The sequence below is a fragment of the Cydia pomonella genome, chromosome 14, assembly GCF_033807575.1.
Source record: "Cydia pomonella isolate Wapato2018A chromosome 14, ilCydPomo1, whole genome shotgun sequence".
In the NCBI taxonomy this organism is placed as follows: Eukaryota; Metazoa; Arthropoda; class Insecta; order Lepidoptera; family Tortricidae; genus Cydia; species Cydia pomonella.
Genome location: NC_084716.1, coordinates 1,624,275 through 1,637,365, shown reverse-complemented (window position 1 = coordinate 1,637,365; position 13,091 = coordinate 1,624,275). Strand labels below are relative to the sequence as shown.

Genomic DNA, 13,091 nt, shown 5'->3' with positions numbered 1-13,091 from the left:
TCTTTGATAAAGATACTTTATTTTTCATGTAGGCATATTTATTACAATACGTTTATAATCGTTAAATTAAGTTAGGACAGTTAGGTACTCAACACAACAGTCTCTAAGACTTAGATTTTTTTTTCGTTTGCGTTGCAGAAGTTCCTTAACTAAATGACCTTCAATATTTATTAGCCAGTCCCAAACTCCGATACATTATCGATACGATACAGATACACGATGGAGGGCCGCCAAAGGAACGCGTTAAGCCCCCCCCCCCCCCACACTCGTGCGCGAATCGAGGCGCGAATCCGCGAACGCGAGTGTGGAGGGCCCTCTAGTGTGGAGGGAGTGTTAATCTGAACTGTCATAACCGTCTATGGCGGCTACTTGGTTATATTGGGTGCGAACTTGATCAACCAAAAATCAATTTGACAGTTCCCAGTTTGAATCAGTGCCTTGCCGCAAACTAAATCCGATCAGCTGACGCTTCGGCGCCATCTTGCCGCGAACCAAACTGCGAAATCGCCGTGAAGTTGTGCGAGTGTGGAGTCTACGTCAACGTCGCGGCATGTTCGCTCCGCGAAGTCGCGCCGCGATTCACGCGCATAGTCTGGAGGGGGCTTTACGGAGGTGCCTGATCTAGACGTACACTTCACCGCTGACCTATCCTTTAGTGATCACGTAATTATGATTTGTAATGGGGTATACAGAAATTTAGGATTTATCTTGCGGCAGGCCCAGGGTTTTACGAATATAGCCGCTATACATGCATTGTACGAAGCTCTCGTAAAAAGCCACATAGAAATGAACGCTAGTATTTGTTTCCCGCATTAATCCAAATTTACACTGGAGCGCATACTAAATGAGTTTGTGTGGTTTTTTTACCTGAAATGTTATGGTATTTACCCGTTTTACCCCCTTATGTACCCAACTTTGTTTGTGTTGGGAATGGTAGGGTAAAGTCTGACCAGCGAATCGTGTCACAAGCTATTTAAAAAAATCTTTATATGGCAATTTTTATCCTATCAAATAAGTTGTCCATTTCAAACTATCATTTAATTATATATTCATTTTATTGTCAGGTACAGCTTGTAAAGGAATTCCCGCGTTTTTTTATGACACAACTCGCTGGTCAGACTCTATAACCAGTTGGAGGTTAGGGTTAGGAGATTTTGCCCTAGCTTCCTATTTAAACTATTGTGTAGTATGATCAGTAACTCAGGGTTACTGGCCACAGTGAGCATGTGCGCGCCCCCGCGGTATGTGTAGCGCCGATGCTGACCGCCGCTGCAAGCAGAACCGCGCACGCGCACCGACCTGCTGTGTGAGGCATTGTGGACGAGAGCCCTGCGCATGCTTAATAAAGTTGGTGGCGAAATCTCTTAGATTATGTCTCCATTAATAGAATTCAAAAATGTATCGCAGTTTATGATATGTAAGAGTATATACTCCAGTATACACGTATTTTAGCGAAGCCAACAAGCACTTCATCCAGTATACGTCAAAATTTGACAATTAATATGATACAATATGATTCAAAGTAAAATTGTATGTTACCTAATAATTATCAAAACATTTGTAATTTATCGAATAATTGCAATTTGAAATGTTATTATCAGATTCTTTACCATTTTTTAGAAGCGCTGGTGGCCTAGCGATAAGAGCGTGCGACTTTTAATCCGGAGGTTGCGGGTTCAAACCCTGGCTCGTATCAATGAGTTTTCGGAACTTATGTACGAAATATCATTTGATAATTACCAGCCGCTTTTCGGTGAAGGAAAACATCGTGAGAACAAGGTGACAGTTCCTACGCCAATTCTTGGGATTAGTTGCCAAGCACAGCCCAGGCGCCCATGAGTTGTGGCAAAAATGCCTAGACAACGCGAGGAACATGATGACGAGTTTCTTTACCACGTTGACCCAGTGAATTGAATCAGTATGCCACACTTTATTTACCCTCGTCTGGGTTAACTGTCCAGCGTACTATGGTGCCAGTGACTTGCCTCAGTATACAATGTTTGAGTATATAAAATGATGCATCCATATACGTCACTTTATTTCGAAAACTAATACGAAACTTAACCTATTTTTTCAGTTCAAAACCAAACTAAACCACATTTTTGCTAGGTATTTTATTCTACGGGGGGTCAACGTTTTACCTTACCTAACTCCCAACACAAAAAAACCTAGCCCTCCTTTTACAGCGGAACGGCCCCGCCAAGGTCGCAGGGAATAGGGAGAGTGGCGCACCGTAATACCATCACGCCTCTTCCCCTGCGATCTCGCCTCGGCCGTCGAGGATAGGGAGAACGTTTTAACCGCAGCACCGACACTCCTCTTCCTCGACGGTCCACCTCCAACGCGTCACAAGCGGGCTTACCAAGCCCACTTGGAGCGTCCTCCTCGGGCCAGCCCGCACCTCAATCAGGCCGGCCCTGGTTGCCTCTTCGCTTCACCGTGGGTGACCAAGCCACGGCTACTAAGCCCCTCCACCACGACAATGTGGGCAACTCGCGGGTGGGTCGCAGTTCCAACCTAACCTAACCCATTTATGTCATGCAACTAATTATGCCACACAAATAATTATGTGATGTCACTTGTTAGAACAAATGATATGCTTTACAGTACCTATGTAATAATTATGGCAATGTATATTAGACGAAGTGTAAATATACCTTATAATCATTATACCAATAATAACATTAAGTATGCCGTTAATTAGGCATTAGTTATTACGGTAGTATGCCATTTATTACGTTATTCAAAATAACGATATATGAAACTATAATATATGAAAAGTAATTATAAAAAATGTAATGCACCCTTTAAAATTATGTAATTATTAATAAGGTTATTCTATTTCGAAATATTTGTTGCGTATTATAATATCGATAACGATAATGTCGGTTTGGTAAACACTAGAAGTGACGCATGTGCGTGGGCCGTGCGAGGTGGAGTGGGGTGAAGAGAGGAATCGTGCTGTCGTCGCCATTTTGTATTTGTACATCGAGCAAGCTTGAGAATCGGACGTCCCGTTAGCAGCTATTTTTATAAAGCACTGATAGTGCTACGTGACCAAAGTTTTTCATAAATATGTGCTCGGTCTCGTACGTGAGGTGATTGCCTTCAAACTTCGGATTATCATCAACAGTTGCGTGTTATCGGTGTTAATGTAAGTTTGCTACGTGTTGCCTTGTACTATCTCGCCATATTGAAATCTCGCGACCGACGTAATAGCGAGCTAAAAATCAGTATTCTGTGCTTTGCAGTGATGTGCGGTTGAAGATAGTGGTATGCTGAGAGAAGCGACAAGTGTCGTGCAGCAAGATGTCGAAGGAAATCGCGGACGAGTACGCGTCCAGTCTTGCGGATTTGACTGTGAACAGCAAGCCGCTGATCAACATGCTGACTATCCTGGCCGAAGAGAACATCGACCACGCGGGGGTTATCGTTGATACTGTGGAGAAGCACTTGGAGAAGGTGAATTTGCATTTTTAAAGTTAGGCGATGGGCATTCGCGGAAATGTCACGTGACGGGGAAAGTGTCTTGCGTTGACGCACGCCTCTGTGGCGTGCTTTACGTGTTGATGTGACAGCCGACCTCGTTTGTACTGGTCTGGCTCGAAAACAGGTATCTCCAACTGCAATTAGTACTATCAGAACTAACTAGCGTTAAATACAAGTCATTTAACCTTTGTTTTTGAGTATCGCGTACAATTATCGTTTATCGTGATAACACAAACCCGCATAGTACTTAAACATGTTGCTAATAGCCAGATAACATCACTACCTATAGTCAGAATTTGTTTAAAATGAGATAAGATTACCTTAACATGCTTAAAATCCTTTGGAATAGTTTTAACATGAGAATGATGAAACAAATAGTTATATTTTGCAATGTTTTGTAAGTAAAAAACCTGTTTAAATTAATTTTGAAAGTTGATTGCTCAACATTACAACGGAGATACCTGTTACATAGTAATATTACCATCTGATTTTTGTGCCACTTACAATTAGCTTGGCAATTTCATGAACTGATTTTATTTCAGTTATGTAAAATGTTAAAATAAAGTTTTTTAAAACTGAGTTCGTCCTTATTTATTTTACTAAGCGCCGGATATTAAAAGGGTTTTTGAAGCAAATGTTTTGTATTATTCCTACCCATACTGTAATCTGATAGTTAAATCTACGATTGAGGACAAGTGGAGGCGGCCTCGGACGAACCACGGGTGGTTTGCCAGGTGGGGCCGGGCCTAGTAGTCTAGAATTTGTTTCCTCCGTACAGGTCCAAGCGGACATCAAGCTGCCCGTGCTCTATTTAGTAGATTCCATCATCAAGAATGTTGGCGGCGCCTACGTGCAGAAGTTCTCTCAGATCATTGTTAACATGTTCACTAGGACTTTCAAGCAGGTAATTGAACTGTTCCTTTATATTAAAACCCCGTTCTCAATGTCTTTATTTCATTGGTCTTATTTGTCTATCCTAATTTTAGCAAACTCAAAATACTTCAGTCATAAAATGCCATTCCAAATTACCACATTGTCTCTGCTACCCAAAGGTTGTCTGGAAGAGATTGTTCCTAAGCAATAACACCACCTGTTCTTACCTCTTTCCAATTGTCTTTATTTGTTTCTGTACTTGTAAACTGTGTCAGGTGTGCAATAAAGAGTAGATATTGTATTGTCTAAACATCTTGTAAAAAATACCATGTTGCCAAAACAAACTGTTCTAAAAACCACATTCATCATCCTTAAAATGTAATGTTTTAAACAATTCTTAGGAATTAGTTGCTAAATTTAGCAAAACATGTATTTTAAAGTATTATATAAAAATAAAAAAATTGCCACACAATTTAACATTGAGAACTGGGTTTCTGTGCTTATTATATTCATACACTTCAAACTATTCGAAATATTAACACATTTTACTTCGGCAGGTGGATGAGAAAGTCAGATCACAGATGTTCAAGCTGCGTGAGACGTGGCATGATGTGTTCCCGGCCACCAAACTATACCAGCTGGATGTAAAAGTGAATCTGATCGATCCGGCTTGGCCGATACAAGCACAGCCGCAGCAGTCTACCATCCATGTAAATCCCAATTTTCTGAAAAAGGTGTTTTTTAGTTGTTTCTGTTTTGATTTAGATATAGTTACATTAAGTCTTATGAATAGCTCTTGTAAAGTATGTATGTATAGTATTAAGCTTTTTAATACAATTTAAGTTCAGTTTAAGTATATGCAGAGAAGTAGTAACATCTACCTACATACATGTTTATTGATTTCACATTCATTTTACATTCACTAATGAAGGAAACTCCGTATTTTTTTTTATATAAATTAAAAACTTGAGCAACAAGCTTTTTAACATGGTTTAATATTTATTGGTCTTAGGGTCTACATGTGTTTAACATTTTGTTTATGAAAAATGCGTTAAAAGGACAATAATTTATTTTATTCACTACACAGTCAAGTAAAAATATTAAACCACATTGTCTACGACAAAAGGATTTCTGTAACATTAAACATGCAGTCCCATTTACATAAACATTCACCCAAGGCTTATCTTTCAATAAATAATATATTTGTTTAAATAACCATGTTCCTAAACCTCATTTCTCTCCACAGCCGGTTGCTTCTGCTACAACGAGCACCCCCTCAGCCGAAGAGGAGGAAAAAATGAAAATGATCCTCGCCAAGAAGGAGCAGGAGCTGCTCATGCTGCAGCGCAAGAAGATTGAGATGGAGCTGGAGAAGACCAGGAGGGCGCTCGAGATCGCCGCGGCTACGAATACTAAGGTATGTCTAATATTAATGTGAAATTGTGATGTTTCAATATACATAAATAGCCGGGTCCACAGAGCGGGCATGGTTATGTAAACGTACTGTAATAGGCTTATAAATGTATGATAATATTTTTCAACTGTGTCACTGTGGCACAGAAAGAATCGTGTAAGTCTGTTTCGTAAGCTTACAAGATTTTTGTTATATATTGGGATTGTCATCAACCAACCAACCAAGAACTGATTTTTTTACTGATTAATTTTGCTGATCAAGGAAGGCCTTCCTTGATTAGTAAAGTTAGCAATCATGGTTTATTTTAGATTTTCTAAGCTGCTACAAATATCCATACTTTGATAGTCCAAATGAACGTAAGTTCATTCATTAACTAATTTGAACTTTATTTTTAATTATTTAATTAGAATAATGAGATTCACAGAAAGGAACACTAGCTTTTTTTAACTAATTTAGATATTAATTACCTAATTATATCAGCTGAACGCTTGGTCTTTTGTTAAAGAAGTTATCAAACAATCAACTATTATATAATGACATCTATTATTAGAGCAAGTTGTTTAGTAAACATAGATGTTAAAACTAGACGGACAATCGGAGTGAAAAATGCTGCTATTGATGATTGAAAAGGGTGGGAAATATAATAGGAGTTGTTTTAAGAGTCACAGTAAGCTCGGCCGAATTTCACCTTCCCATACAAACGGAGTTTCGTTCTCATTTTAGAACTACGTGTTGGATTGTAATGAAACCTCACATACAATAACATGAGGTATATATCTATGCCTGTAATTAGTTTATGTAGCTTATATAACATACGAAATAGAGCATAAACCAGTTTTGTATGAGAAACTTAAATAAGCTTATTTAGTACCCAAAGGGTAAAACGGGACCCTATTACTATGACTCCGCTGTCCGTCCGTCCGTGATAGCTAGCTAGACAGTTCAAATTTTCACAGATGATGTATATCTGTTGCCGCTACAACAACAAATATTAAAAAGTACGGAACCCTCGGTGGGCGAGTCCGATTCGCACTTGTCCGATTTTTTTTACTATGGTATTTAAAACAAAAGTTAACGGACAAAAGAAGTGTGAATACATTTATCCTTGTGTACTCCAAAGACAAGATAAGACAAGACAATAGTTTTGTATTTCTAAAACGCTTAAAATACCATGTTCAACAAAACAATAAACATCTTGAATAAAATTAAAGATATATAACAGGTTTTTACCCGTTGTTTTATCAATTCGGAATACCCGGTTACTCAAACACTTAAGTTGTTGTTTTCCTGTTATCATCGCCGGGTTTGTACCTACCAGAGCTCTTGGGAACTTTTATAATATATGTACTACTTGACATAAGATGCTTACAATAGGGATGCTGTACATATTTTAAATTAATTATTATTAATCTTTCATGAAAAAAGACAAAAAAAAAAAAATACAAGCCGCAGTAGTTTTTGGTCACTTTTTTTTTATAACGATAGGCAAGCGTTTGACCACTATCTCACCTGATGGTAAGTGATGATGCGGTCTACGGTGGAGCACGCTTACCTATGAGATACCTATTTACCCTAGCCTTGAAGAGACCCAGATTGTACTATATATATTGTTTACAGTACATATGGTGCTACTTTAGCGCACTAGTGCGAAAATGAGCATATTACGTTACTATGTAGAACATTTAAAGGGCCATATGTACTGTAAAACGTTGTACGATACATGTGCGAATAGGTAATTCGCAACTCGTGTCGATTTAAAACACTCCCTTCGGTCGTGTTTTAATTTATCGCCACTCGTTTCGAATTTCCTATTTTTCGCACTTGTATCGTAATGTACTATTCTATTTAATAAATGTGACAGTCCATATAAAAAGGCGCTCTTCTGATGTGGACTGTTACTAGTCGTAAAAAAAAACACTCAATCAATCAGTTGACCATCTGTGGACCATATGCCTTTATGTTAACAATTTTTTAAATAACAATGTCAAGGTACTTAGTAAAAACAAGCTTTAACCGCCAAAGTTTATGAGAACAATTCTTAAAACTTTAACATTAATCTTAATTAACGTTCGTAAATATGATTTGAAAATGATTCTTCCTGGACAATGTTTGCTATTGTCTGTTTTCTTTACCCCTTTTCCAGGCATAGTATGATTTATCGACCACATACGCGCCATTAGAATTTCAACCTTAACAATCCGATTTAAGGTTCAAGTTAGATTGGAATTTCAGAAAACTTATCTTCAAATGATTCATATAAACTGGATATTTGGAATAAATTTTGGATTTTTCCGATTTGCCTAGATTTTTGCGGTTTGGAAAAGGGGTAAATTATAAGTACGCGCCATACATTTTCTATGCAAGAAACAAATCGGCGTCCCATACTATTTCTGGTTTGAAAAGAAACAGGCTAGAACAAATAACTATGGAATTTTATCATTAGAATCGAGTCTTTATGAAGGCTGTCTGGCCTAGTGGGGTTTGGGTTTTGACGACCGGTTTGGCCTAGTGGGTAGTGACCCTGCCTACGAAGCTGATGGTCCCGGGTTCATATCCTGGTAAGGGCATTTATTCGTGTGATGAGCATGGATATTTGTTCCTGAGTCATGGGTGTTTTCTATGTATTAAGTATTTATAAATATCTATATATTATATATATCGTTGCCTAAGTACCCTCAACACAAGCCTTATTGAGCTTACTGTGGGACTTAGTCAATTTGTGTAATAATGTCCTATAATATTTATTTATTTATTTATTTATAGTGGGTAGAGTGACCCTTCCCATGAAGTTGATGGTTCTGGGTTCAAATCCTGGTAAGAGCATTTGTGTGATGAGCACGAATATTTGTTCCTGAGTCATGGGTTTTTTCTATGTATTTAAGTATGTATTTATCTATATAAGTATGTGTATCGTCGCCTAGTACCCATAGCTTTGCTTGGGGTAGTGTCGATCTGTGTAAGATTGACCTCTAATATTTATTTATTTTATAAAGTCTACTGTTTTAATATAAAAATGGATTATCCTTACATGTTTTGAAAACACACAGTCTAGTTTTCCCTGTCTGCGGTTAGTATAATATACAAGAATAAATACAAAACATCCATACAAAATGTTCATGTTAACATGACACGATATTGTACTCGTGTTTGGTAATTATACTGGCGTCACCTTGAGAGTTAATGACAATAATGATCGGCCGGTCACTGTTCCAAGGCTTCCATTACATTATCGTTATTTGTATCCACATTTTTTACGATAACGACAAATGGACGTTTTACTTGCCCTATATATACCTATTTATTAAATTACAATGTTTAAAGTCTTAGTGAAACATGCTTTTAAATTTAAATTTATCTTCGCGCTTAAATTTCTAGTTCCTAAATGAATATTAAGAATGTAAGTAATTAATTTAAAGTTATCGGAAAAAAACATGTTGTGTATGTTGAAATGAAATATGTCGTTATGCAAAACTGAGGGCGTATTAATATTGATTAAATATAATGCTGATTTGATACTATAAGTTCGTTTTATTAGCATTAGAAAGAAGGTAAGCTATCTTGACGTGTTTTATATTAAGAAACACTTTTGAAAAATAATATATATATAAGCATTACTACCGGACGACCCGACGACTGTACGACTCATTGTGTAAACACTCAGTAGAAACAATTATCGCATTTAATATCTAAATCGGGTTTAACGCTATTAAAATATGTACTTGCTGGAGGAGCAAGCTTTAGAACTTTCTCATGTTGTAATTTACAGTCGGCGTCAAATACTTTGTAGCAACCAAAGTAGCCAAATAGTTCGGTACACCATATATTTAGTATGGTGTACCGAACTATTTGGCCACTTTGACTGCTACAGAGTATTTGACGCTGACTATACAACTTGTAAATGCAAGAAAAAAGATCTACATTTTCCTAATGAGGACACCATAACTAATATGTCCTTAAACGGATCGCCATTATGTTTGTAAAACCGTGTATACTAAAAAAGTGACATAGCCCATTTTCTCACGTTGACGACATTTCCGGAAAGCAAACATTCGCGATGTCTACTTTACCGGAAAGCAAAGCCTCTCTCAATCTTTTTCCTTTGTCAACTCTAGCCAACTTTCTTGCAATGTGGGATTACTTTATTACTTTCTTGAAAAACAAAATTTGCCTCTACTTTCCCTTTTCCAATAAGCAAATAATCCAGAAATACTACGCTCTTGCTATGTGCGTATTTAATGGAAGCAAAAAAAAAACTATTTCCCCAGGTTTAGATGATTCCGGGGCGTATGCTATTCCTGTTAATTGAAAGGATTTAATTAATGTTAAGTTAGAATAGGCACTGGTAATAATACCAAACCACTTTTCATTGATTGGCACTTTAAGTTATCCTATACCGTCCTATGGTCCTAATACTAGAAGTAATTACCTCCAAGCAAATTTAAATCATTATTTAATCGATGAAAGTTGCTATTGTTTAGTTTCATTCGGTTATTTTTTTTTTAACAAATTATTTAAATTTGACTTTGATTTGATTCTAGTATGGGCGGCCGTACAAGGTTAAGTAAGCATATTGACTAAACATTGAATAGTCACCTAAATGAATCTTGTACTTTTAAACGAGCAATTGTTGTATATATATATTCAGGGATCTCGGAAACTGCTCTAACGATTGCTATATGGGGGTTTTCGCGGACGAAATATCGATCTAGCTAAGTCTTATCTCTGGGAAAACGCGCATTGATGAGTTTTTATGTTTTTTCCGAGATAATTATATTTTATTAAACCTAACGTTATTGGGTCTTACTAGTGCACATAAACTCCTACGTGCACACCTCATTCAATGAGGTGTGTTACTGCCAAGATGTGCAACATTATTTCGGAGGATTTCGCTAACACTAGCCTTTCAATAGGTTGGAGTTTGATAGTAGCCCTCTGGACATTCACAGAAAGTGAAAGTGTCACACGTATAAAATGTATACCTACTGAGGTATTCCATAGATAATTCATAAAAACATTTTCAATTTCAGTTACTTATATTTTTTTATTCAGATATATTTTTATTAAATTATGAAGGGGAACCATAAATATTAAAATTATAAGATTTATACCAAGACACAGTAAACTTTGAATGGCACCACTTTTTGATATTTAATAATTTTTACTCATATCAGTAAAAGCGGTGTGGCGTTTTAAAAGTTTTGATTATGTGTTGAAAGATGGCAGTAAATTTACGTCGCTACAAAGTTTTCTTTGACAATACACCTCTATTTCAAATACACTTCTGTTATTTTTTGTTAAGAATTAACTAAAACCAGCGTTATGCCAGTTCCGCACATTTCCAATCCAAATATGTAGTTTATTATTCCATCATGTTAACAGCATGTTTTCTCATCTACACAGATGCCAGCGATCCCGGCGGTGGTACCCAACATGCCCGTGGCGCTCGTGAACCCAGTGATGGCGCCCGTTCCTGAGGCTCCGCCGGTCTCCATCAAGCAGCGCTTGGGCCCGGTGAGTTGAAAAATGTCTATTTATTTTAAATATCAAAGTGTTAATTATATTCGTACGTTCCAGATCACCTATCCGTCCGACGAACTGCGTTACGTTTTGTGTTTTTAAGCATCGACTGTTGTTCATTTTGAACACAGCTTTGTCGATCGACGATGTTTCGACTGAATAAATTCACAACGCATCATACGAAATGTGTAAGCCGCGAATTGTGAAGACACTGGTTTTACGCGTGGTAGTTATAAAAACTAGATATTATATTATTATGAATGATATAGGAGCGTTACATTTACCGGTCTTTGCGTTTAGTCGATTAGTGTATGATTTATCAGTCGAACGGCGTCGTTAGCCGGACAGATGGGTGACCACGATGTTCTGTTGCAGCCCGTCAGCAAGCCGCCCTCCGGCGCGCGCATCGCGCCCGTCAGCGCCGCGCTCGCCGCCGCGCGCCGCGACCCCCGCCTGGCGCGCCGCCAGCCGCCGGCGCCGTCCGCGGCCGCGCCCCCCCCCCCGCCCGCCCCGCTCATACTGCCCAAGCCGCCGGTGTCCGCCCCCGCTCCCATAGCACCAAACGTGTTCGACATCAAACCCCTCGAGCGCGCTGTCACTAAACGCAAGAACGTCATCACTATAGATGTGCGTCCCGATGCGGCGCCCCGCGACCCGCGCCTCGATAAAAGATCAGAGAGACGCGAGAAACAGCAGAGGCTCGAGGCGCGGCGCGAGGAGGAACTTAGACGTCGAGCGGCTCGTGAAGCTCGTCGCGAACGCAAAAACGAAGTCAAACCCGTCGAGGAAGAGAAAAATGAGGAAAAATACCCAGAAATGGACATAGACAAACTCCAGATCGCCGACGCGAAAAAGATCAGCAAACTACCGCCGATCCCCAAAATCAAAAGGGACGGTAAAGATGAGAAGCGAGAGCGAAACGCGGCGCGCCTCGAGAAAAAGAAAAAGCGGGAAAATAGCGGAAGCAGCAAGGAGAGCTCGGCCAGCTCTTCGCCGGAAAAGAAAGCTAAACATAAGAAGGAGAAAAAAGAGAAACCGGTACCCGAGGAGCAGGAAGAAGTTGTCGCGTTCAAGGAACTGAAGAACTATCATCCGGAGCGGTACCGCAACCGGGCGCGCTCGCCGAGCGCCGAGCCGGCGCCCGCGCCCGCGCCCGCTCCCGCCTCCGCCTCCGCCGCCGCCGCCGCCTCCGCCCCCGCTCCCGCTCCTGCCCCAAGCGAGCCCCGCGACACAAGTAAGATATTCCATGTTAACCGATTGCGAGTGGACACTGTGATACTAGTTTTAAGCGGGAGAAGTGTGGAAATAAAAGATTTTTCAACTCTTGGAGTATTCATATTACGTGTTTTACGGATCGTGTACCCTTTACTTTAAGCATCATAGTTTTAAGTGGTTTATAATTTGTTTTAAAAATCAGCTTTAGGTGTAACGTTGACATGTTTTTATAATGCACTGTTCACACTTGAATTCACATGACTACGGTTTCAAATGCACATTTGACACGGGGAAACTAATGGATTTTACGCTATCGTAACTAACAAAATGGGGCGTTCTGTTCTTGCAACCTCTCTAAGTAAACGTAAAAAATAATATGGGATTGGAGAGTTAGTGACCAATGCGCTTGTGTGAAGATCTTTTGGAGTGTGACGAACCAGGTGGACGATACTTCGAAGACGGGCGAACCAGCGTGACGTGGAAATTCGACTGACTTGGACAATCTCTTCGCTTTTGGGCTAAAACCATTGGATAAGTAGAGGCTACGTTGCACCTTATTGGCATTTGATTGCTCACACTTGAG

At 39.2% G+C, this 13,091-nt stretch overlaps 1 protein-coding gene across 3 annotated transcripts in view; it reads left to right on the top strand.

The window, feature by feature from the left end:
- Positions 1-2,876: 2,876 nt before the first annotated feature.
- LOC133524708 (uncharacterized) overlaps positions 2,877-13,091 on the top strand; it is a 31,421-nt gene continuing 21,206 nt past the window's right edge. The window contains exons 1-7 of one of the 3 annotated variants that reach the window (XM_061860840.1): positions 2,877-3,154; positions 3,252-3,462; positions 4,268-4,393; positions 4,920-5,072; positions 5,609-5,779; positions 11,177-11,287; positions 11,669-12,527. In XM_061860840.1, the coding sequence (XP_061716824.1) occupies positions 3,310-3,462; positions 4,268-4,393; positions 4,920-5,072; positions 5,609-5,779; positions 11,177-11,287; positions 11,669-12,527 (1,573 nt within the window). In that variant the 5' untranslated portion in view covers positions 2,877-3,154; positions 3,252-3,309. Of the gene's footprint in view, positions 3,155-3,234; positions 3,463-4,267; positions 4,394-4,919; positions 5,097-5,608; positions 5,780-11,176; positions 11,288-11,668; positions 12,528-13,091 lie in introns of all 3 variants that reach the window. The other 2 variants (XM_061860839.1, XM_061860838.1) reach the window with 2 other exon arrangements.